Source organism: Hypanus sabinus, unplaced genomic scaffold, assembly GCF_030144855.1.
Source record: "Hypanus sabinus isolate sHypSab1 unplaced genomic scaffold, sHypSab1.hap1 scaffold_192, whole genome shotgun sequence".
NCBI lineage: Eukaryota > Metazoa > Chordata > Chondrichthyes > Myliobatiformes > Dasyatidae > Hypanus > Hypanus sabinus.
Genome location: NW_026780014.1, coordinates 204,060 through 225,944, shown reverse-complemented (window position 1 = coordinate 225,944; position 21,885 = coordinate 204,060). Strand labels below are relative to the sequence as shown.

General features: G+C 47.5%; 2 protein-coding genes across 2 annotated transcripts in view; both read left to right on the top strand.

The window, feature by feature from the left end:
* LOC132387494 (NACHT, LRR and PYD domains-containing protein 3-like) overlaps positions 1-18,640 on the top strand; it is a 64,327-nt gene extending 45,687 nt beyond the window's left edge. Inside the window, exons 7-10 of the mRNA XM_059959864.1 lie at positions 12,943-14,593; positions 17,266-17,436; positions 17,592-17,759; positions 17,924-18,640. Of these exons, the coding sequence (XP_059815847.1) occupies positions 12,943-13,033 (91 nt within the window). The 3' untranslated portion in view covers positions 13,034-14,593; positions 17,266-17,436; positions 17,592-17,759; positions 17,924-18,640. The remainder of the gene's footprint in view (positions 1-12,942; positions 14,594-17,265; positions 17,437-17,591; positions 17,760-17,923) is intronic.
* The window catches only part of LOC132387495 (gastrula zinc finger protein XlCGF26.1-like), a 277,285-nt gene that overhangs the window by 102,475 nt on the left and 152,925 nt on the right, over positions 1-21,885 (top strand). The window lies entirely within an intron of this gene.

Here is a 21,885-nt window from a genome sequence, read left to right as displayed (position 1 = left end):
TTCCACATTCCTTCCTGCTGTGGGATCTCTCTTCTCCATTCCCCTTCCTCCTGTGGGTGCTCTGTTCCCTGCACACCTTCCTCCTGTGGGATCTCTCATCACCAGCTCCCTTCCTCCTGATGAATTTCTCTTCTCCATCCCCATTCCTACAGTGGAATCTCTCTTCTCCACCCCCCATGCTCCTGTGGGATCTCTCTTCCACATCCCCTCTGGGGCCTCTGTTCCGATCCCACTTCCATCTGTGGGATTTAAACTCCCCACCACTTTCTTCCTGGGGGAACTCACTTCCCTATCCCATTTCCTACAGTGGGATCTCTCTTCCCCTTCTACCTGACTCCCGTGGGGTCTCTGTTCCCATCCCTCGACTTCCTATGGGATCTTGCTTCCCAATTTCCCTTCCTCCTGTACATCTCTCTTCCCCATCCCCCTTCTTTCTGCAGAATCTCTGTTCCCAAACCCCTACGTCGGGTGGGATCACACTTACCCATCGCACTTCCTCCCGTGGCATCTATTTTCCCCATCCTCCTATGGGATCTCTCCTACTCATCCCCCAACCTCCTGTATGATCTCGCTTCCCCACCCACTTCCTCCTGTCCCATCTCTCTTTCCCAAACCCCATCATCCTATGGGAACTGTATTCCCCATTGCCCTTCCTTCTGTGGGATTTCCCTTCCCCATCCACTTTCATCCTGTGGGATCTCTCAGCACTATCCCGCTTCCTCCTCTGGGATCTCTCTTCTCCACCCCTTTCCTCCTGTAGGATCTCTCTTCCCCACCCCTTTCCTCCTGTAGGATCTCTCTTCCACATCCCCCTTCCTCGTGTGGGATCTCTCTCTTCCCCATCCCCCGTCCTCCTCTGGCATATAATTTCCCCAATCCCACTTCGTTCTGTGGGATTTCTCTTCCACACCCTACTTCCTCTTGTGGGATCTCTCTTCCCCATCCCCCTTCCTCCTGTGGGATCTCTCTTCCCCATCCCCCTTCCTCCTGTTGGATCTCTCTTCCCATCCCCATCCCTCCTGTGACATCACTCTCCTCCTATCCCCTTCCTCCTGTGGGGCCTCAGTTCCCATCCCCCACTTCCCGTGGGATCTCTCCTACTCATCCACGTGCCTCCTATCGGATCACTCTTCCCTATCTGCCTTCCTCCTCTGGGATCTCTCTTCCCCATCCCCTTCCACCTGAGGGATCTCTCTTCCCCATCCTCCTTCCTCCTGTGGGTCATCATAATGCCCCCTCTTCCTGTGGGCTCTGTCTTGTCCATCCACATGTATCTCTCTTCCCCATCCCACATTCTCCTGTCGGATCTCTCTTCCCCATTCTCCTTCCAACTGTGGGATATCTCCTCCCCACCATCTTTCTTCCTAGGGATATATCTTTCCCAACCCCCTTACTTCTGTGGGATCACTATTCCCCATCCCCATTACACATGAGGTATCTCTCCTACTCATCCCACATCCTCCTACGGGATCGCCCTTTACAATCCCACTTCATCCTGTGGGATCTCTCTTCCACATCCTCCTTGTGGCATCTCTCTTCCCCATTACCTTCCTGCTATTGGATATCTCTTCTCATCCACATTCCTGCTCTGGCATCTCGTTAACCGACCGCACTTCATCCTGTGGGATCCCACTTCCCCATACCCTTCCTTCTGTGGGATTTAACTTCCCCACCAGCTTTCTTCCTATGGGTTCTCTCTTTCCCATTCTCTTCTTACTGTTGGACCTCTCTTCTCCAACCCACTACCTCATCTGGGCTCACTTTCCCAACCCCCTTGCTCAGGTAGGATCTCTCTTCCTCGTCTCCCTTCTCCTGTGGGATGTCTCTTTACCATCCCCATTCCTCCTGAGATATCTCTGCTACTCATCCGCCATCCTCCGGTATGATTTTTCTTACACGTCCCTCCTCTTCCTATCAGATCTCTTTTCGCCATGCTCCTTCCTCCTGTGGGATTTATCTTCCCTACTCCCTTTCGTCCTGTGGGATCTCTTTTCCCCATCCCCCTTCCTCCTGTGGGATGTCTCTTCCCTCTCGGATTTATCTTCCCCAGCAGTTATCTTCCTATGGGTTCTCTCTTTCCGATCCACTTCCTTCTGTTGGACATTTCTTCCACATTCCACTTCCACCTCTGGGCTCTCTTCCCCATAAGCTTCCTGCTGTTGGATCTCCCTTCCTCCTCACCTTTCTGCTGTTGGATTTCCCTTCCCCATCACCTTCCTCCTGTGGGATCTCTCTTCCCCATTCCCCATCCTCCTGTGGGATCTCTCTTCCCCATTCCCCATCCTCCTGTGGGATCTCTCTTCCCCATCCCCCTTCCTCCTGTGGGATCTCTCTTCCCCAGCCCCCTTCCTCCTGTGGGATCTCTCTTCCCCATCCCCCTTCCCCCTGTGGGATCTCTCTTCCCTATCTCCTTTCTATGAGATCGCTCTTCCCTATCCCATTCCTCATGTGGTACTTATCTTCAACATCCCCTTTCTTCCTGTGGGATGTCTTTTCTCCATCCCCCTTCCTCCTCTGGTATCTCTTTTCCCCCTCACCTATCCTCCTGTGGGTCCAATGTTCCCATCACTCACTCTTCTCACTTCTACATCCCCAGTCCTGATTTTGGTTCGCTCGTCCATCCAACCTCCTCCTGTGGGCTCTTTCTTCACCATCCCTCTTCCTTCATTTGAGACTATGTTCCCATTCCTCTCTTCCTGTGGCATCTGTCTTTCTTATCTCCCTTCCTCCTGTGGGAACTCTCTTCCCCATCTCCCTTCCTCCTGCGGGACCTCTCTTCCCCATCCCCCTCCCTCCTGTGGGACCTGTCATCCCCATCCCCCTTCCTCCTGTGGGATCTCTCTTCCCCATCCCCCTCCCTCCTGTGGGACCTCTCTTCCCCATCATCATAAAATCATAAAACACAAGCGCACAGAAAACAAGCCATTCAGCCCTTCTGCTCTGCCGGAACTTTATTCTGCTTGTCCAATCGACGTGCACCCAGTCCATATCCCTCCAGACCTCTCCAATTTATTCTTCAATCTTGAGTGAGTCCGCATTTTCTACATCAAATGGCAGCTCGATCCACACTCTCACCACCCTCTGAGTGAAGAATTTCCCCCTAAACCATTCCCCTTTCACCCTGAAGCCAAGTCCTCTTGTAACTTATCTCTTCTACCCTATGTGGAAAGAGCCCACTTGCACCGACCCTGTCTATACCCCTCACAGTTTTGTAAAGCTCTTTGAAATCTCCCCCCATTCTTCTGCGCTCCAAGCAATAAAGAGCTAACCTGTTCAATCTTTCCTTGTAACTCAACCACTGAAGACTAGGCAACATCCTAGTAAATCTTCTCTGCACTCTTTCAATCTTACTGATATCCTTCCTATAGTTATGTGAACAGAACTTCACACAATATTCAAAACTTTACCTCACCAATGTCTTATACAACCTCACCATAATATTCCAACTCCTATACTCAATACTTTGACTTATGAATGCCAGGATGCCAACAGCCTTCTTTACAACCCTGTCCACCTGTGGCGCCACTTTCAGGGAATTATGTATCTAAATTCCCAGATCCCTTTGTTCCTTCGCACTCCTCAGTGCCCTAAAATTTACTGAGTATATCCTACCTTGATTTGTCCTTCCTAAATGCAACACCTCACACCTGTCTGCATTAAAGTGGTGACAAGTGGTGAGCCTCTGATAATAATCTGGATGATGGAATGGTAAATTGGATTAGTAAGTATGTAGATGATACTAAGATAGGTGGCATTGTGGACAACAAAAGTTTTCAAAGCTTGTTGTTCAAAGATTTAGGCCAGTTAGAAGAGTGGGTTGAAAGATAGCAGATGGAGTTTAATGCTGATAAGTGTGAGGTACTACATTTTAGTAGGAATTATCCAAATAGGACATACATGGTAAATTGTAGGGCATTGAAGAATGCAGTAGAACAGAGTGATCCAGGAATAATGGTGCATAGTTCCCTGGAGGTGCAATCTCATGTGGATAGTGTGGTGAAGAAAGCTTTTGGTATGTTGGCCTTTATAAATCAGAACATTGAGAATAGGAGATGGGATGTAACGTTAAAATTGTATAAGGCATCGTTGAGGCCAAATTTGGAGTATTGTATACAGTTCTGGTCACCAAATTATAGGAAAGATGTCAACAAAATAGAGAGAGTACAGAGGAGATTTACTGGAATGTTACCTGCGTTTCAGCACCGACGTTACAGAGAAAGATTGAAAAAGTTAGGTCTTTATTCTTTGGAGCATAGAAGGTTGAGGGGGGACGATAGTGGTATTTAAGCTTATGAGGGGAATAAAAAGAGTTGATGTGGATCAGCTTTTTCCATTGAGAATAGGGGAGATTCAAACAAGAGGACATGATTTGAGAGTTAGGGGGCAAACGTTTAAGGGTAATATGAGGGGTCATTTCTTTACAGATAGTGGTAGCTGCGTGGAATGAGCTTCCAGTAGAAGTGGTAAAGGCAGGTTCGGTACTGTCATTTAAAGTAAAATTGGATAGGTATATGGACAGGAAAGGAATGGAGGGTTATTAACTGAGTACTGGTCAGTAGGACTAGGTGAGTGTAAGCGTTCAGCACGGACTAGAAGGGCCAAATGGCCTGTTTCCGTGCTGCAACTGTTATATACTTATATAGTTATTAGTCCTGTCCCTCCTGCAACCGTCTTACCAATAACAATAACGTCGATATCGTGTGCCAATCCACGATCTAAATTCATCTGCCTTACCTACAATACTCCTTGCATTGAAATAGATACACCTGAGAACATTCCTTTCACGTATAATCCATTGATATCTGTGTATAACAGCAGGCCACGCATGACCGCTATCCTCCTCCACTTCACTATCTGCTCTAACACTCTGCCCCCTCCGCCTACAATCTAGTTTAAAACCCCCAGAGCAGAACTTGCTAAGCTACCGGCAAGGATATTAGTCCCCTCCAGTTCAGGTGCAAACTGTCCAATTCGAACTGGTCCCACCTCCCCTGGAAGAAAGCCCAATTGTCCAGAGACATGAACCCCTCCCCCATGCACCATCCCCTCAGCCACGTATTTAGCTGCATTATCTTCCTGTTTCTAGCCTCACTAGCACGTGGCATGGGTAGCAATCCACCTGTGAGATCTCTCTTCCCGATCCCCTTTCCTCCTGTGGAATCTCTCTTCCCCATCCCCCTTCCTCCTGTGCGATCTCTCTTCCCCATCTCCTTTCTATGAGATTGCTCTTCCCTATCCAATTCCTCATGTGGTATTTATCTTCAACACCCCCTTTCTTCCTGTGGGATGTCTCTTCCCCATCCCCCTTCCTCCTCTGGTATCTCTTTCCCCCTCCACTATCTTCCTGTGGGTCCAATGTTCCCATCACTCACTCTTCTTACTTCTACATCTCAAGTTCTGATTTTGGTTTGCTCGTCCATCCAACCTCCTCCTGTGGGTTCTTTCTTCACCATCCCTCTTCCTTCATTTGCGGCTCTGTTCCCATTCCTCTCTTCCTGTGGCATCTGTCTTTCTTATCTCCCTTCCTCCTGTGGCATCTCTCTTCCCCGTCCCCTTTCCTCCTGTGGGGTCTCTCTTCCCCGTCCCCCTTCCTCCTGTGGGATCTCTCTTCCCCATCCCCCTTCCTCCTGTGGGACCTCTCTTCCCGATCCCCCTCCCTCCTGTGGGACCTGTCATCCCCATCCCCCTCCCTCCTGTGGGACCTGTCATCCCCATCCCCCTTCCTCCTGTGGGATCTCTCTTCCCCATCCCCCTCCCTCCTGTGGGACCTGTCATCCCCATCCCCCTTCCTCCTGTGGGATCTCTCTTCCCCATCCCGCTCCCTCCTGTGGGACCTGTCATCCCCATCCCCCTTCCTCCTGTGGGATCTCTCTTCCCCATCTCGCTCCCTCCTGTGGGACCTCTCTTCCCCATCCCCCTTCCTCCTCTGGGATCTCTCTTCCCCATCCCCCATCCTCTTGTGGGATCGCTCTTCCCCATCCCCCATCCTCCAGTGGGATCTCTCTTCCCCATCTCCCTTCCTCCTGTGGGAGCTGTCTTCCCATTCGACCTTCTGCCAGAGTGCACTCTCCTCCCCACACTCTTTCAGAGAATCATAAAATCATAAAACACCTGCGCACAGAAAACAAGCCATTCAGCCCTTCTGCTCTGCCGAAACTTTATTCTGCTTGTCCAATCGACGTGTACCCAGTCCATAACCCTCCAGACTGCTCCCATCCATGCCCCTATCCAATTTATTCTTCAATCTTGAGTGAGTCCGCATTTTCGACATCAAATGACAGCTCGTTCCACACTCTCACCACCCTCTGAGTGAAGAATTTCCCCCTAAACCATTCCCCGTTCACCCTGAAGCCAAGTCCTCTTGTAATTTATCTCCTCTAATCTGTGTGGAAAGAGATTCGCATTTACCCTGACTATACCCCTCACAGTTTTGAAAACCTCTTTGAAATCTCCCCCCCCCATTCTTCTGCACTCCAAGCAATAAAGCCCTAACATGTTCAAACTTGCCTTGCAACTCAACTCCTGAAGACCAGGCAACATCCTAGTAAATCTTCTCTGCACTCTTTCAATCTTACTGATATCCTTCCTATAGTTATGTGAACAGAACTTCACACAATATTCAAAACTTTACCTCACCAATGTCTTATACAACCTCACCATAATATTCCAACTCCTATACTCAATACTTTGACTTATGAATGCCAGGATGCCAACAGCCTTCTTTACAACCCTGTCCACCTGTGACGCCACTTTCAGGGAATTATGTATCTGAATTCCCAGATCCCTTTGATCCTTCGCACTCCTCAGTGCCCTAATATTTACTGAGTATATCCTACCTTGATTTGTCCATCCAAAATGCAACACCTCACACTTGTCTGCATTAAAGTGGTGACTCGTGGTGAGCCTCTAATAATAATCTGGATGATGGAATGGTAAATTGGATTTGTAAGTGTGTAGATGATACTGAGATAGGTGGCATTGTGGATAATGAAAGTTTTCAAAGCTTGTTGTTCAAAGATTTAGGCCAGTTAGAAGAGTGGGTTGAAAGATAGCAGATGGAGTTTAATGCTGATAAGTGTGAGGTGCTACATTTTGGTAGGATAATCCAAATAAGACAAACATGGTAAATTGTAGGGAATTGAAGAATGCAGAAGAACAGAGTGATCTAGGAGTAACGGTGCATAGTTCCCTGGATGTGGAATCTCATGTGGATAGTGTGGTGAAGGAAGCTTTTGGTATGTTGGCCTTTATAAATCAGAGCATTGAGAAGAGGAGATGGGATGTAACGTTAAATTTGTACAAGGCATCGTTGAGGCCAAATTTGGAGTATTGTGTACAGTTCTGGTCACCAAATTATAGGAAAGATGTCAACAAAATAGAGAGAGTACAGAGGAGATTTACTGGAATGTTACCTGGGTTTCAGCACCGAAGTTACAGAGAAAGATTGAACAAGTTAGGGCTTTATTCTTTGGAGCGTAGAAGGTTGAAGGGGGATGATAGTGGTATTTAAGCTTATGAGGGGAATAAAAAGAGTTGATGTGGATCAGCTTTTTCCATTGAGAATAGGGGAGATTCAAACAAGGGGACATGATTGGAGAGTTAGGGGGCAAACGTTTAAGGGTAATATGAGGGGTAATTTCTTTACAGATAGTGGTAGCTGTGTGGAATGAGCTTCCAGTAGAAGTGGAAGAGGCAAGTTCGGTACTGTCATTTAAAGTAACATTGGATAGGTATATGGACAGGAAAGGAATGGAGGGTTATTAACTGAGTACAGGTCAGTGGGTCTAGGTGAGTGTAAGCGTTCAGCACGGAATAGAAGGGCCAAAATGGCCTGTTTCCGTGCTGTAACTGTTATATACTTATATAGTTATTAGTCCCGCCCCTCCCGCAACCGTCTTACCAATAGCAGTAATGTCGATATCATCATGTGCCAATCCATGATCTAAATTCATCTGCCTTACCTACAATACTCCTTGCATTGAAATAGGTGCACCTGAGAACATTCCTGTCACGTATAATCCATTGATATCTGTGTATAACAGCAGGCCACACATGTTCTTTATCCTCCTTATCTTCACTGTCTGCTCTAACCCTCTGCCCCCTCCGCCTACAATCTAGTTTAAAACCCCCAGAGCAGAACTTGCTAAGCTACCGGCAAGGATATTAGTCCCCTCCAGTTCAGGTGCAAACTGTCCAATTCGAACTGGTCCCACCTCCCCTGGAAGAAAGCCCAATTGTCCAGAGACATGAAACCCTCCCTCATGCACCATCCCTTCAGCCACGTATTTGGCTGCATTATCTTCCTATTTCTAGCCTCACTAGCACGGGGCATGGGTAGCAATCCACCTGTGCGATCTCCCTTCCTCATCGCCCTTCCACCTGTGGGATCTCTCATCCCCATCCCACATCCTCCCGTGGGATCTCCCTTCCCCGTGCCCCATCGTCCTGTGGGATCTCTCTTCCCCATCCCCCCTCCTCCTGTATAATCACTGTCCCTCCCCTTCCTGTCAGATCCCTCTTCCGCATCTTACTCCTATAGGGCCTCCGTTCGAATACCCACCAGTTCCTCTCGATTACACCTACATCCTGTGGGGTCTCTCTTCAGAAGGAATGGGGAAGTGGAAGGGAGATCCAACAGCAGAAAAGATGGGAAGAGAGATCACACAGGAGGAAGGGGGATGGGGAAGAGAGATCCCGGAGGAGGAAGGGACATGAGAAAGACAGATGCCACAGGAAGAGGGGAAAAGGAACAGAGGCCCAACAGCAGGAAGGGGTACGGTGAAGAGAGAGCCCAGAGGAGGAGCTCAGATGGAGGAGTGATCTAAAACCAGGAAGGGGAATGTGAAAGGGAGATCCCATAAGAAGAGTGCGATTCCCTATCTCCCTTTCTCTTGTGTGGCCTCCGTTCCCATCCCCACACTTCCAGTGGGATCACTCTTCCCAATCCCCCTTCCTCCTGTGGGATTGCTCTTCCCAATCACCCTTCCTCCTTCGGGATCTCTCTTCCCCATCCACCATCCTCCTGTGGTATCTCTCTTCCCCATCTACCATCCTCATATGGAATCTCTCTTCCCAATCACCCTTCCTCCTTCGGGATCTCTCTTCCCCATTCACCATCCTCCTGTGGCATCTCTCTTCCCCATATCCCTTCCTCATGTGGAATCTCTCTTCCACATCCCCCTTCCTCCTCTGGTATCTATCTTCCCCATCCCGCTTCCTCCTGCGGTATCTCTCTTCCCCATCTCCTTTCCGCCTGTGGGATCTCCCTTTCCCAACCCCCTTCCTCCTGTGGGATCGCTCCTCCCCACCCCCATTCCTCCTGTGGGTCTTCTGTTTTCATGCCCCCTCAACCTATGGGATATCTTTCCCAAATCCATTCCTCCTGAGGTATCAGTCTTCCCTATCCCCCTTCCTCCTGTGGGATCTCTCTTCACCGTCCTTCCTCTTCCTGTGGGATCTCTCTTCCCCATCCCCCCCTCCTCCTGTATAATCTCTCTTCACTGTCCCTCCCCTTCCTGTCAGATCCCTCTTCCCCATCTTACTCCTGTAGGGCCTCTGTTCGAATACCCACCAGTTCCTCTCGATTACACCTACATCCTGTGGGGTCTCTCTTCAGAAGGAATGGGGAAGTGGAAGGGAGATCCAACAGCAGAAAAGATGGGAAGAGAGATCACACAGGAGGAAGGGGGATGGGGAAAAGAGATCCCAGAGGAGGAAGGGACATGAGAAAGACAGATGCCACAGGAAGAGGGGAAAAGGAACAGAGGCCCAACAGCAAGAAGGGGTACGGTGAAGAGAGAGCCCAGAGGAGGAGCTCAGATGGAGGAGTGATCTAAAACCAGTAAGTGGAATGTGAAAGGGAGATCCCATAAGAAGAGTGCGATTCCCTATCTCCCTTTCTCTTGTGTGGCCTCCGTTCCCATCCCCACACTTCCAGTGGGATCACCCTTCCCAATCCCCCTTCCTCCTGTGGGATTGCTCTTCCCAATCACCCTTCCTCCTTCGGGATCTCTCTTCCCCATCCACCATCCTCCTGTGGTATCTCTCTTCCCCATCTACCATCCTCATATGGAATCTCTCTTCCCAATCACCCTTCCTCCTTCGGGATCTCTCTTCCCCATTCACCATCCTCCTGTGGCATCTCTCTTCCCCATATCCCTTCCTCATGTGGAATCTCTCTTCCACATCCCCTTCCTCCTCTGGTATCTATCTTCCCCATCCCGCTTCCTCCTGCGGTATCTCTCTTCCCCATCTCCTTTCTGCCTGTGGGATCTCCCTTTCCCAACCCCCTTCCTCCTGTGGGATCGCTCCTCCCCACCCCCTTTCCTCCTGTGGGTCTTCTGTTTTCATGCCCCCTCAACCTATGGGATCTCTTTCCCAAATCCATTCCTCCTGAGGTATCAGTCTTCCCTATCCCCCTTCCTCCTGTTGGATCTGTCTTCCCCATCCCCCTTCCTCCTCTGGGTTCTCCCTTCCCCATCCCCCTTCTTCTGGTGGGATCTCTCTTCCCCATCCCCCTTCCTCCTGTAGGACCTATCCTTCCGCATCCCCCTTCCTCCTGTGGTATCTCTCTTCCACATCCCCCTTCCTCCTGTGGGATCTCTCTTCCCCATGCCCCTTCCTCCGTTGGGACATCTCTTCCACATCCCCCTTCCTCCTGTGGGATCTCTCTTCACCACCCCCCTTCCTTTTGTGGGAACTCTCTTCCACATCCCCATTCCTCCTGTGGGAACTCTCTTCCCCATGCCCCTTTTTCCTGTGGGGTCTCTCCTCCCCATCCCCCCTCCTACTGTGGGATCGCTCTTCCCTATCCCCCTTCCTCCTGTGGGTCCTGTGTTCTCATGCCCCCTCAACCTGTGGGATCTCTCTTTCACAAATCCATTCCTCCTGAGGTATCTCTCTTCCCCATCGCCCTTCCTCCTGTGGCATCTCTCTTCCCTATCACCCTTCCTCCTGTGGTATCTCTCTTCCCCATCCCCCTTCCTCCTGTGGGATCTCTCTTCCACATCCCCCTTCCTCCTGTTGGATCTCTCTTCCCCATCCACCTTCGGCCTGTGGGGTCTCTGTTCCTATCCCCCCACTTCCTTTGGGATCCTTCCCCATCCCTCTTCCTGCTTTTAGATCGCTCGTCCACCCTACCTCCTCCTCTGATCTCTCTTCACAAACCCTCTTCTTGCTGTTGGGCCTCGGTTCCCACTCCCCTCTTCCTGTGGCATCAATCTCATCTTACTTCCTCCAGTGGGATCTTTCTTCCCCATTCCTCTTCCTCCTTTGTGAACACTCGACCATCTGAAGTTCTCCTGTGGGATCTCTATTCACCATCTCCCTTTCTCGTGTGGGGCCTCTGTTCCCATCCCCCACTCTTTTTTTTTAATCTCTCCTGCACATCTTTGTTCATATTGAGGGATCTATCTGTTCCACATCCCCCTTCATCCGATGGGATTTATCTTCCCAACCACCTTTCTTCTGTGTGATCTGTCTTCCCCAACCCTGCTGTTGTATCTCCCTTCCCCTTCCCCCTTCATGCTGTGGGCTCTCTCTTTCCCAACCCCCTTCCTCCTGGGGGATCACTGTTCCCTATCCCTCTTCCTCCTGTGCGTTCTCTCTTCCCCATCCCCCTTCCTCCTGTCAGATCTCACTTCCCCATCGCTTTTCCTCCTGTGGGATCTCTTACACATCCCCCTTCCTCTGGTGGGATATCTCATCCCCATCCTCTTTCCTCCTATGGGATCTCTCTTCCCCATACCCTTTCCTCCTGTGGGATCTCTCTTTCCCATACCCCTTCCTCCTGTAGGATCTCTTCCCTATCCCCCTTTCTCCTGTGGGATCTATTCCCCATCCCCCTTCCTCCTGTGGGATCTCTTACCCATCCCCCTTCCTCTGGTTTATCTTTTCCCCATCCCTCCTTTGGGATCGCACGTCCATCCGACATCCTTCTTTGGGATCTCTCATCCCCATCATCCTTCCTCAGATGGGATTTATCTTCCCCATCCCCTTTCTTCCTATGGGATCTCTCTTCCCAAACCCTGCTGTTGGATCTCACTTCCCCTTCCTCCTTCATGCTGTGAGCTCTCTCTTCCCCACCCCCTTTCTTCCTGTGGGATCTCTCTTACCCATCCCACATACTCCTGTGGGATCTCTGTTCCCCATCCTCCAATCATCGTGGGATCTCCATTCCACATCTTCCTTCCTCTTCAGGGATCTATCTCTTCCCCATCTCCCTTCCAACTGTGGGATCTCTCTTCACCATCCCCCTTCCTGTTGTTGGGCCTCTGTTCCCTTTCCCCTCTTCCTGTGGCATCTGTCTTTCTCATCTCCCTTCCTCCAGTGGGATCTCTCTTCCCCATCTCCCTTCCTCCTGCGGGATCTCTCTTCCCCATCCCCATTTCTCCTGTGGGATCTCTCTTACCCATCCCCATTTCTCCTGTGGGATCTCTCTTCCCCATCCCTATTTCTCCTGTGGGATCTCTCTTCCCCATCCCCATTTCTCCTGTGGGATCTCTCTTCCCCATTCCACTGTCTCCTGTGAGATCTCTCTTCCCCATCCCCCTTCCTCCTGTGGGATCTCTATTCACTATCACCCTTTCTCGTATGGGGCCTCTGTTCCCACCCCCCACTCTTCTGGTGGGATCTCTTTCCCCCATCCCTTTAGCTCGGGTGGGTCTATTTCAAAATGTCCCATTGACATTTCTGCATTTCGTTCAGGAACACTTTTCTCTCTATCGGGGTATCGGATTGAATATGTGGAATTTACAGGGTCAGACCGACAGTATAAATTACTGACATACGGTGAATACCCTGGAGGGACATTGACAGTGATGTGAATTCCGATCAGTGATTTACTGAAGGGTTTAATGTTTCCTGAAATATCCGAGTGAGAGAAATTCCCCCAGACCCATGGTTTGAATCAATTTGTTCATCAATCTGTCTGTTTGTGTTTAGACTTGGGGAGAACCAACTGGGAGATTCAGGAGTGAAACTGGTGTCTGCGGCTCTGAGGAATCCGGCGTGTAAAATACAGAAACTGTGTTAAGTACCAGACTGTGGGAGATTGTGCTTACAGTCACTGGGTGTCTGACAATGAACATTAATGTGATCAGTAGAAACAAAGAAACATAGAAAACATACAGGACAATACAGGCCCTTCGGCCCACATAAGCTGTGCTGAACATGTTTCTACCTTAGAATTACCTCGGTTTTACCCATAGCCCTCCATATTTCTAAGCTCACTGTAGCCATCCTGGAGTTTTAAGATCTGATCTTTTCCGCCTCCACCACCGCCGGCAGCAGCCCATTCCACACACTCACCACTCTCTGTGTAAAAAAACTTACCCCAGACATATCCTCTGTACCTACTTCCAAGCACCTTAAAACTATGCCCTCTCTTGCTCGCCATTTCAGCCCTGGGGTAAAGCCTCTGTCTATCTACATTATCAATGCCTCTGAATATCTTGTACACCTCTATCAAATCACCTCTCATCCTCCGTCACTCCAAGAGAAAAGGCCGAGTTCACTCAACCTATTTTCATAAGACATGCTCCCCAGTCCAGGCAACATCCTTGTAAATCTCCTCTGCACCCGTTCTATGGTTTCCATGTCCTTCCTAGAGTGAGACGACCAGAATTGAGCACAGTACTCCAAGCGGGGTCTGGTTAGGGTCCTATATAGCTGCAACATATAACCATGTAACCATAACAGCACGGAAACAGGCCATTTTGGCCCTTCTAGTCTGTGCCTTAACACTTACTCTCACCTCGTCCCACCGACCTGCACTCAGCCCATAACCCCCCATTCCTTTCCTGTCCATATCCCTATGCAATTTTACTTTAAATGACAATACCGAACCTGCCTCTACCACTTCTACTGGAAGCTCATTCCACACAGCCACCACTCTCTGAGTAAAGAAATTCCCCTCGTGTTACCCTTAAACTTTTGCCCCTTAACTCTCAAATCATGTCCTCTTGTTAGAATCTCCCCTACTCTCAATGGAAAAAGCCTATCCACGTCACCTCGATCTACCCCCCTCATAACCTGTCAACTCTTAAACATTACCTCTCGACACTTAATCCCATGACTGATGAAGGCCAACACACCGTACGCCTTTTTAATTGCAGAGTCAACCTGCATAGCAGCTTTGAGTGTCCTATGTACTCGGACCCCATGATCCCTCTGATCCTCCACACTGTCAAGACTCTTACCATTAACACTATATTCTACCAGCATATTTGACCTACCAAAATGAACCACTTCACACTTATCTGGGTTGAACTCCATTTGCAACTTCACAGCCCAGTTTTGCATCCTTTCAGTGTCCCGCTGTGACCTCAGACAGCCCTCCACACTATCCACAACACCCCCAACCTTTGTGTCATCAGCAAACTTACTAACACTACCCTCCATTTCCTCATCCAGGTCATTTATAAAAATCACGAAGACTTGGGGTCCCAGAACCGATCCCTGAGGCACTCCACTGGTCACCGGCCTCCATGCAGAATATGACCCAACTACAACCACTCTTTGTCTTCTGTGGGCAAGCCAGTTCTGGATCCACAAAGCAATGTCCCCTTGGATCCCATGCCTCCTTACTTTCTCAGTAAGCCTTGCTTGGGGTACCTTATCAAATGCCTTGCTGAAATCCATATACACTACATCAACTGCTCTACCTTCCGGTCCCGGTGACTTATCCAACTTGATGCTTTCCAAAAGCTCCAGCAGATACTCTTTCTTAATTTCTACATTCTCAAGCTTTTCAGTCCACTGCAGGTCATCCCTACAATTGCCAAGTTCCTTTTCCGTTATGAATACTGAAGCAAATGGATTATTAAATACCTCCGCTATTTCCTCCGGTACCATACACAATTTTCCATTGTCACACCAGTTTGATCCTTTTCTCTCACATCGTATCCTTTGTTCTTCACATACTTGCAGAATACTTTGGGGTTTTCCTTAATCCTGTCCGCCAAGGCCTGCTCATGGCCCTTTCTAGCTCTCCTGATTTCATTCTTCAGGTCCTTCCTGCTGTCCTTAAAATCTTCCAGATTCATATTATTAACTCGTTTTTCGAAACTTACATAATTTTTTCTTTTCTTCTTGACTAGATTTACAACAGCCTTTGTGCACCACAGATCTTGTCCCCTATCGTCCTTTCCATGTCTCACTGGAACGTACCGACTCAGAACCCCACAAAAATATCCCCTGAACATCAGTTTCCAATTTATGCTTACAGGTTCCAGCCTGATAGCCTCATAGTTCCCCTTACTCTAATTAAAAGTTTCCCTAGCTTGCCTGTTCCTATCCCTCTGTAATGCTATGGTAAAAGAGATAGAATTGTGATCACTATCTCCAAAATGCTCTCCCACTGAGAGACCTGACACCAGGCCAGGTTCATTTCTCAATAGCAGATCAAGTACAGCCTCTCCTCTTGTAGGCTTATCTACATATTGCGTCAAGAAACCTTCCTGAAAACACCTAACAAATTCCACCCCATCTAAACCCCTCACTCTAGACAGCTGTCAATCAATGTTTGGGAAGTTAGAATCTCACACCTCAACAACCCTGTTATTATTATTCCTTTCCAGAATCTGTCTCCCTTTCTGCTCCTCGATGTCCCTGTTGCTGCTGAGTGGTCTATACAAATCACCCAGTCGAGTTATTGACCCCTTCCTGTTCCTAACTTCCACCCACAGAGACGACTTAGACAACCCCTCCATGACGTCCTCCTTTTCTGCAGCCGTGAGACTATCTCTGATCAACAGTGCCAGGTCCCCACCTCTTTTGCCTCCCTCACTGTCCTTTCTGAAACAATTAAAGCCTGGCATCTGAAGTAGCCGTTCCTGCCCCTGTGCCATCCAAGTCTCTCTAATGGCCACCACATCTTGGCTCCAAGAGCTGATCCACGCTCTAAGCTCATCCGTTTTATTCATCATACTCCTTACATTAAAATAGACACATTTCAAACCATCGGACTGAGTGCCTCCCTTCTCTATCACCTGCGTATCCTCCCTTTCACACTGCCTCCAAATTCTCCCTATTTGTGAGCCAACCTTCCTCTCCTCCATCACATCAATTTGGTTCCCTCTCCCCAGTAATTCTAGTTTAAACTCTCCCCAGTAGCCTTAGCAAACCTTGCTGCCAGGATATTGTTCCCCCTGGGATTCAAGTGCAACCCGTCATTTTTGTACAGGTCACAGCTGCTCCAAAAGAGGTCCCAATGATCCAGAAATCTGAATCCCTGCCTCCTGCTCCAATCCCTCGGCCACGCGTTTATCCTCCACCTCATCCTAATCTTATTCTCACTGTCACGTGGGACAGACAGTAATTCCGAGATCACTACCTTTGAGGTCCTGCTTCTCAAATTACTTCCGAACACCCTGTAGTCTGTTTTCAGGACCTCTTCCCTTTTCCTACCTATGTTATTGGTACCAATACGTACCACGACCTCTGGCTGTTCTCACTCCCACTGCAGGCTATCTTGGACGTGATCAGAAACATCCTGGCCCTGGAACCTGGGAGGCAAACTACCATCATTCATGTGTTTCATTCCTCAGACAGAATCGTCTGTCTGACCCCCCTAACTATAGACCTCTCTCTACTGCCATCCTCTTCCTTTCCCCACCCTTCTGAGCCACAAGGCCAGACTCTGTGCCAGAGGTGTAGCTGTTCTCTCTCCAGCAGTACTTATTGTCAAGGGGTAGAGCCACAGTGGTATTCTCTAGTACCTGCTCCTTGCCCTTCCCTCTCCTCACTGTGACCCACTTCTTCAGTCTCCCGTGGCCCCGGTGTGATCACCTGCCTGTAACTCCTCTCTATCACCTCCTCGCTCTCCCTGACCAGACGAAGGTCATCGAGCTGCATCTCCAGTTCCCTAACTCGGTCCCTAAGGAGCTGCAGCTCGACACTCCGGGTGCAGATGTTGCCTTCCGGGAGGCTGGGAGTCTCCAGGATCTCCCACATCTGACACCGAGCACAGAAACCCAGCCTCACACACATCCTCTCTGTCTGTATTGTAAACAGATAACCTACCTCGCCTCGACCCTTTATCACCGAAGCCCCGTTGAGCCAAAGCCTTCCTACTCTGTCTCCCGCTCCTCTGACGCTCGGTCTGTAAATCTGTCTTCCTTTTAAACTCTTCTCGCTGTTCTCACTGGCCGACCTGCCCAGTCGTGCTGAAGAAAATATCAGTAATTGTGTTACTGATAAACACTGGGGATTTGTACCGTCTCCTGTCTGTCTGTGTCCTTCACCCTCACTCTCTCTCATCTCCAGGATGAGAGGTGTCGGTCTCACAGATTCTGGTGCCGAGGATCTTGTCTCCGCTCTCAGCACAAACCCATCACTGACGGGTCTGAACCTGAGTGATAATAAACTGGGAGATTCAGGAGTGAAACTTGTGTCTGAGGCTCTGAGGAACCCGGAGTGTAAAATACAGAAACTGGGGTAAGTACCAGACTGTGGGAGATTGTGTTTACAGTCACTGGGTGTCTGACACTGAACATTAATGTGATCAGTAATTGTGTTACTGATAAACACTGGGGATTTGTACCGTCTCCTGTCTCTCTGTGTCCTTCACCGTCACTCTCTTTCATCTCCAGGCTGGAGGATGTCGGTCTCACAGATTCTGGTGCCGAGGATCTCGTCTCCGGTCTCAGTACAAACCCATCACTGACGGAGCTGGACCTGGGATTAAACTCTCTGACAAACCGATCTGTCCCCGTTCTCCGCCTCCTCATACAGACCCTCCCGAGTCTGGAGTGGATCGAGTGAGTGTTTGTGTTAATGTTCAATGTGATAAAATATCAGCGGATCCGCGGGTTTTCTGCTGATATTTGTCTGTGAGTGTTGTTGAAACATTAACCCCGGTCCCCTGTTACTGACACTGTTGTGTAATCTGTTTATTTCATTTTTATTCTCCCATCTGTTTCAGGCTGGTGGGGAATCGGTTCAGTGAGACCGGGAGGAAGGAACTGAGATCTCTGCGGGGAGTCACACTCGGACTGACAGTGAGAGTGTGAACATGTGTGAATGTGTGAACATCCCCGCCCGCGGGATGGGGACATTTGGCCGACTCCCCGCCCTCCCCTTTAACTTCCGTCCTTACCATTAATGGCCGCGCGTCGGGGCTGATTACCAACGGTTTTAACGGAACCTGCTCGGGTCTCGCTCTGTGCGTCGCTCGGAGTGGTGCCGCAGTGATGTATTTCCGCCTGTTGTCCGGCGGGGCAGCTTCCACCGGATGTGCGTGTTCGAGACTCCTACGTGACACCCCGGGGAATTACCCAGACAGGAAGAGCCCAGGGTCTGGGGCTCAGTCTGGGACACCGGTGTCCCGGGTTGGGGGGAGGGGGGATGATCGCGGGAGAGAATCCTTTTGCTCCCTTTGCTGAGGACGGTGCATTCGGCAGCCTGGCCGATATAATGATGTTAAATGGACAAATCCCTCGGCAGTGACCCTGGATCTGCAGCGATCCCGGACACGGCCCTGAAGTGTGATTTTATAATCATCGGTTCCCCGATGCAGAGTGACGGTGAGAAACGGGACTGATTATTCAACCGGTCACTCGTTGTCGCCGGTCAGTTAATTGTGTGTGACTGTGAGTGAGTAGATTTACATTTGTCATGATGAAATCAATAAACCGCTGCAACTTCCTGTCTTGGTGTCGGACATGAGTCTCATTCGAGGAGAAACAGTGACCTGGGGTTACTGTTGCCCCCAGCACCCGATGAACTGAAATAATACATGGTAAATGGTAGCGCATTGGGGAATGCAGTAGAACAGAGTGATCTAGGAATAATGGTGCATAGTTCCCTGAAGGTGGAATCTCATGTGGATAGGGTGGTGAAGAAAGCTTTTGGTATGCTGGCCTTTATAAATCAGAGCACTGAGTAGAGGAGTTGGGATGTAATGTTACAATTGTACAAGGCATTGGTCAGGCCAAATTTGGAGCAGTGTGTACAATTCTGGTCACCGAATTATAGGAAACATGTCACGAAAATAGAGAGAGTACACAGAAGGTTTACTAGAATGTTACCTGGGTTTCAGCACCTAAGTTACAGGGAAAGATTGAACAAGTTAGGTCTTTATTCTTTGGAGCGTAGAAGGTTGAGGGGTGACTTAATAGAGGTGTTTAAAATTATGAGGGGGACAGATAGAGACGTAGATGGGCTTTTTCCATTGAAAGTAGGGGAGATTCAAACAAGAGAACATGAGTTGAGAGTTAGGGGGCAAAGGGTTAGTGGTAACACGATGGAGAACAACTTAGAGAGTGGTAGCTGTGTGGAACGAGCTTCCAGTAGAAGTGACAGAGTCAGGTTTGATTTTGTCATTTAAAAACAAATTGGAGAGGTATATGGACAGGAGAGGAATGGATGGTTAAGGGGTGAGTGCAGGTCAATGAGACATGGTAGAGAGACAGCGTTTAGCACGGACGAGAAGGGCCAAGATGGCCTGTCCCATCAGACACTCATGGGGTCACACACAGACTAAACGACCCTCCACAGCGTCCCATTGCACACTCCCGGTATGTGACACAGAATGTATCTCCCTCTGCACTGTACCATCACACACACCTGGTGTCGGACTCAGAGCGAAGCTCCCTCAAAACCATCCCATCACAAACTCCCAGGGTCAGACACAGTGAATCTCCCTCTGCATTGTACTAGCACATACTTTTTATACAATATTTTTATTCAGAAGAAGAAAAAAACAAGATTTACAGAGTACAAGACATCTCAACATAAAGTGTGTACACTCATATATTGTAATAAAATTGATCAAAATGTTACAGCACATCACATAAAGGTATACCACTCTGTAATCAAAAATTTAAAGATAGGTCATATAGCATAAAAGAAATTTTTTATATAAAAAAGTCAACCTCCTACCAACTACCAAAGAAAAAAGCTGATGGATGATAATGGATAAATTAGAAAAGAAAACATAATCGCTTAAGAAGAGAAGATAAAAATATACATAAAAGTCTGTGCACTGTTAAACTTTATAAATTGGAAAAGTAATTTAGGGAAGTTCCCCAAATACCATAAAGGATTGTTTCAAATTTAAGACTGAGCAGCGGATCTTTTCTAAATTTAAATAAGACATAATATCACGTAGTAATCGAAGATGTGTAGGGGGGTAGACCCCTTCCATTTAAACAAGATTGCTCTTCTTGCTAAAATAGAGGGAAAAACTAAAACCTGTAGGTTAGAAATATTTAAAGTTATAACTTCATCTTCAATAATACCAAGCAAGGCATTAAGGGGATTTGGGTCAAATTGGACCCTAAAAAGTTGTGAGAAGGGAAGGAATACTTCCCGCCAAAACGTTAAAAATTCTCGGGCAAAACCAAAACATATGAATTAAAAAAGCATCAGCAGAGTTGCATTTATTACAAAGTGGAGAAACACTCAGATAAAAACTGGACAGCTTCTGTTTAGAAATGTAAGCTCTATGAACCACTTTAAATTGTAGATGAGAATGACGAGCAAAGAAAGATGATTTATTAACCCGTTCAAGAATTTTATTCCATCTATCATCAGAAATCTGACAATTTAGGTCATCCTCCCAAGCTTTTTTATTTTATCTAAAAAGTCTTGTACAGAATCAATCAGCAAGTTATAGATACCGGTAATAGAAACATTAACAAAAGGTTTAAATTTAAAAGATCATCCAGGAAATTTTTATCCGGACCTATATGAAAAGTAGTTAACTGGAAACGTAAGAAATCTCTAATTTGAAGGTATCTGTAAAAATGTTATTTTGGGAGTGCAAATTTAGTTGACAATTGGTCAAATGAAGCAAGAGATCCTGAGATAAACAGGTTCCAAAAACACTTAATACCTAGTTCAGCCCAATTCTTAAAGAATTTGTCAGTCATGGAAGGGATAAGAAATATTCAAGAAGAATGGGAGATGATAATGAAAAATACGCTAAACCAAACATTTTCCTAAATTGAGACCAAATCCTTAAAGTTTGCTTAACAATTATGTTATCTGTTGTTTTATTTGCTGAAAAAGAAGAGTATGATCCAAGAAGAGAGACAATAGAGCAATGTTTTACAGAATTATCTTCTAAGGAGACCCATGATGGGCAATCTTTATAATAAATAAGACCAAAAAGTAATATTCCTTATATTGGCAGCCCAATATTAAAACCTAACATTGGGTAGGGCTAATCCACCCATCTCTTTATTTCTTTGTAGGTAAACTTTACTTAAACGAGCTTGCTTATTATTCCAAATATAAGATGTTAAAATTGAATCTAATGAATCAAAGTAGGTCTTAGGAACAAAAATAGGTACCTGAAAAAGATATAAAAATTTAGGAAGAATCTTCATTTTAATCGAATTAATTCGGCCAATTAGGGATAAAGAAAGAGGAGACCATTTAGAAAACATCTTTTTTACATAAATCAATAAGAGTTTTAAGCTTTCTTTAAATAAATTCGTGAAGCTTTTAGTAATTTTTACACCTAGATATGTAAATTGACTTGTAACAACTTCGAATAGAAATTTGGCATTTGATGACGTTAGGCAATTTAAAGGAAATAGCTCACTTTCATGTAAGTTCAGCTTATATCCTGAAAAAGAGCTAAACTGGGAAATTAAAGAAAGAACCGAAGGTAAAGAAGATTCAGTGTTAGAGATAAAAAGTAAAATATCATTAGCGTATAATGAAATTTTACGAGTCATTCCTTCCCTCAGTATACCAGAAATGTCCTTAGATTCTCGAAATGGTTTTGCTAAGGGTTCTATAGCTAAAGCAAAAAGTAAAGGACTAAGAGGACAACCTTGTCTAGTTCCTCGCTGTAATTTAAAGGGCTTAGAAATTTGAGAGTTAGTAATAACCTGAGCTGTAGGAGACAAGTAAACTAATTTAACCCAACGAATA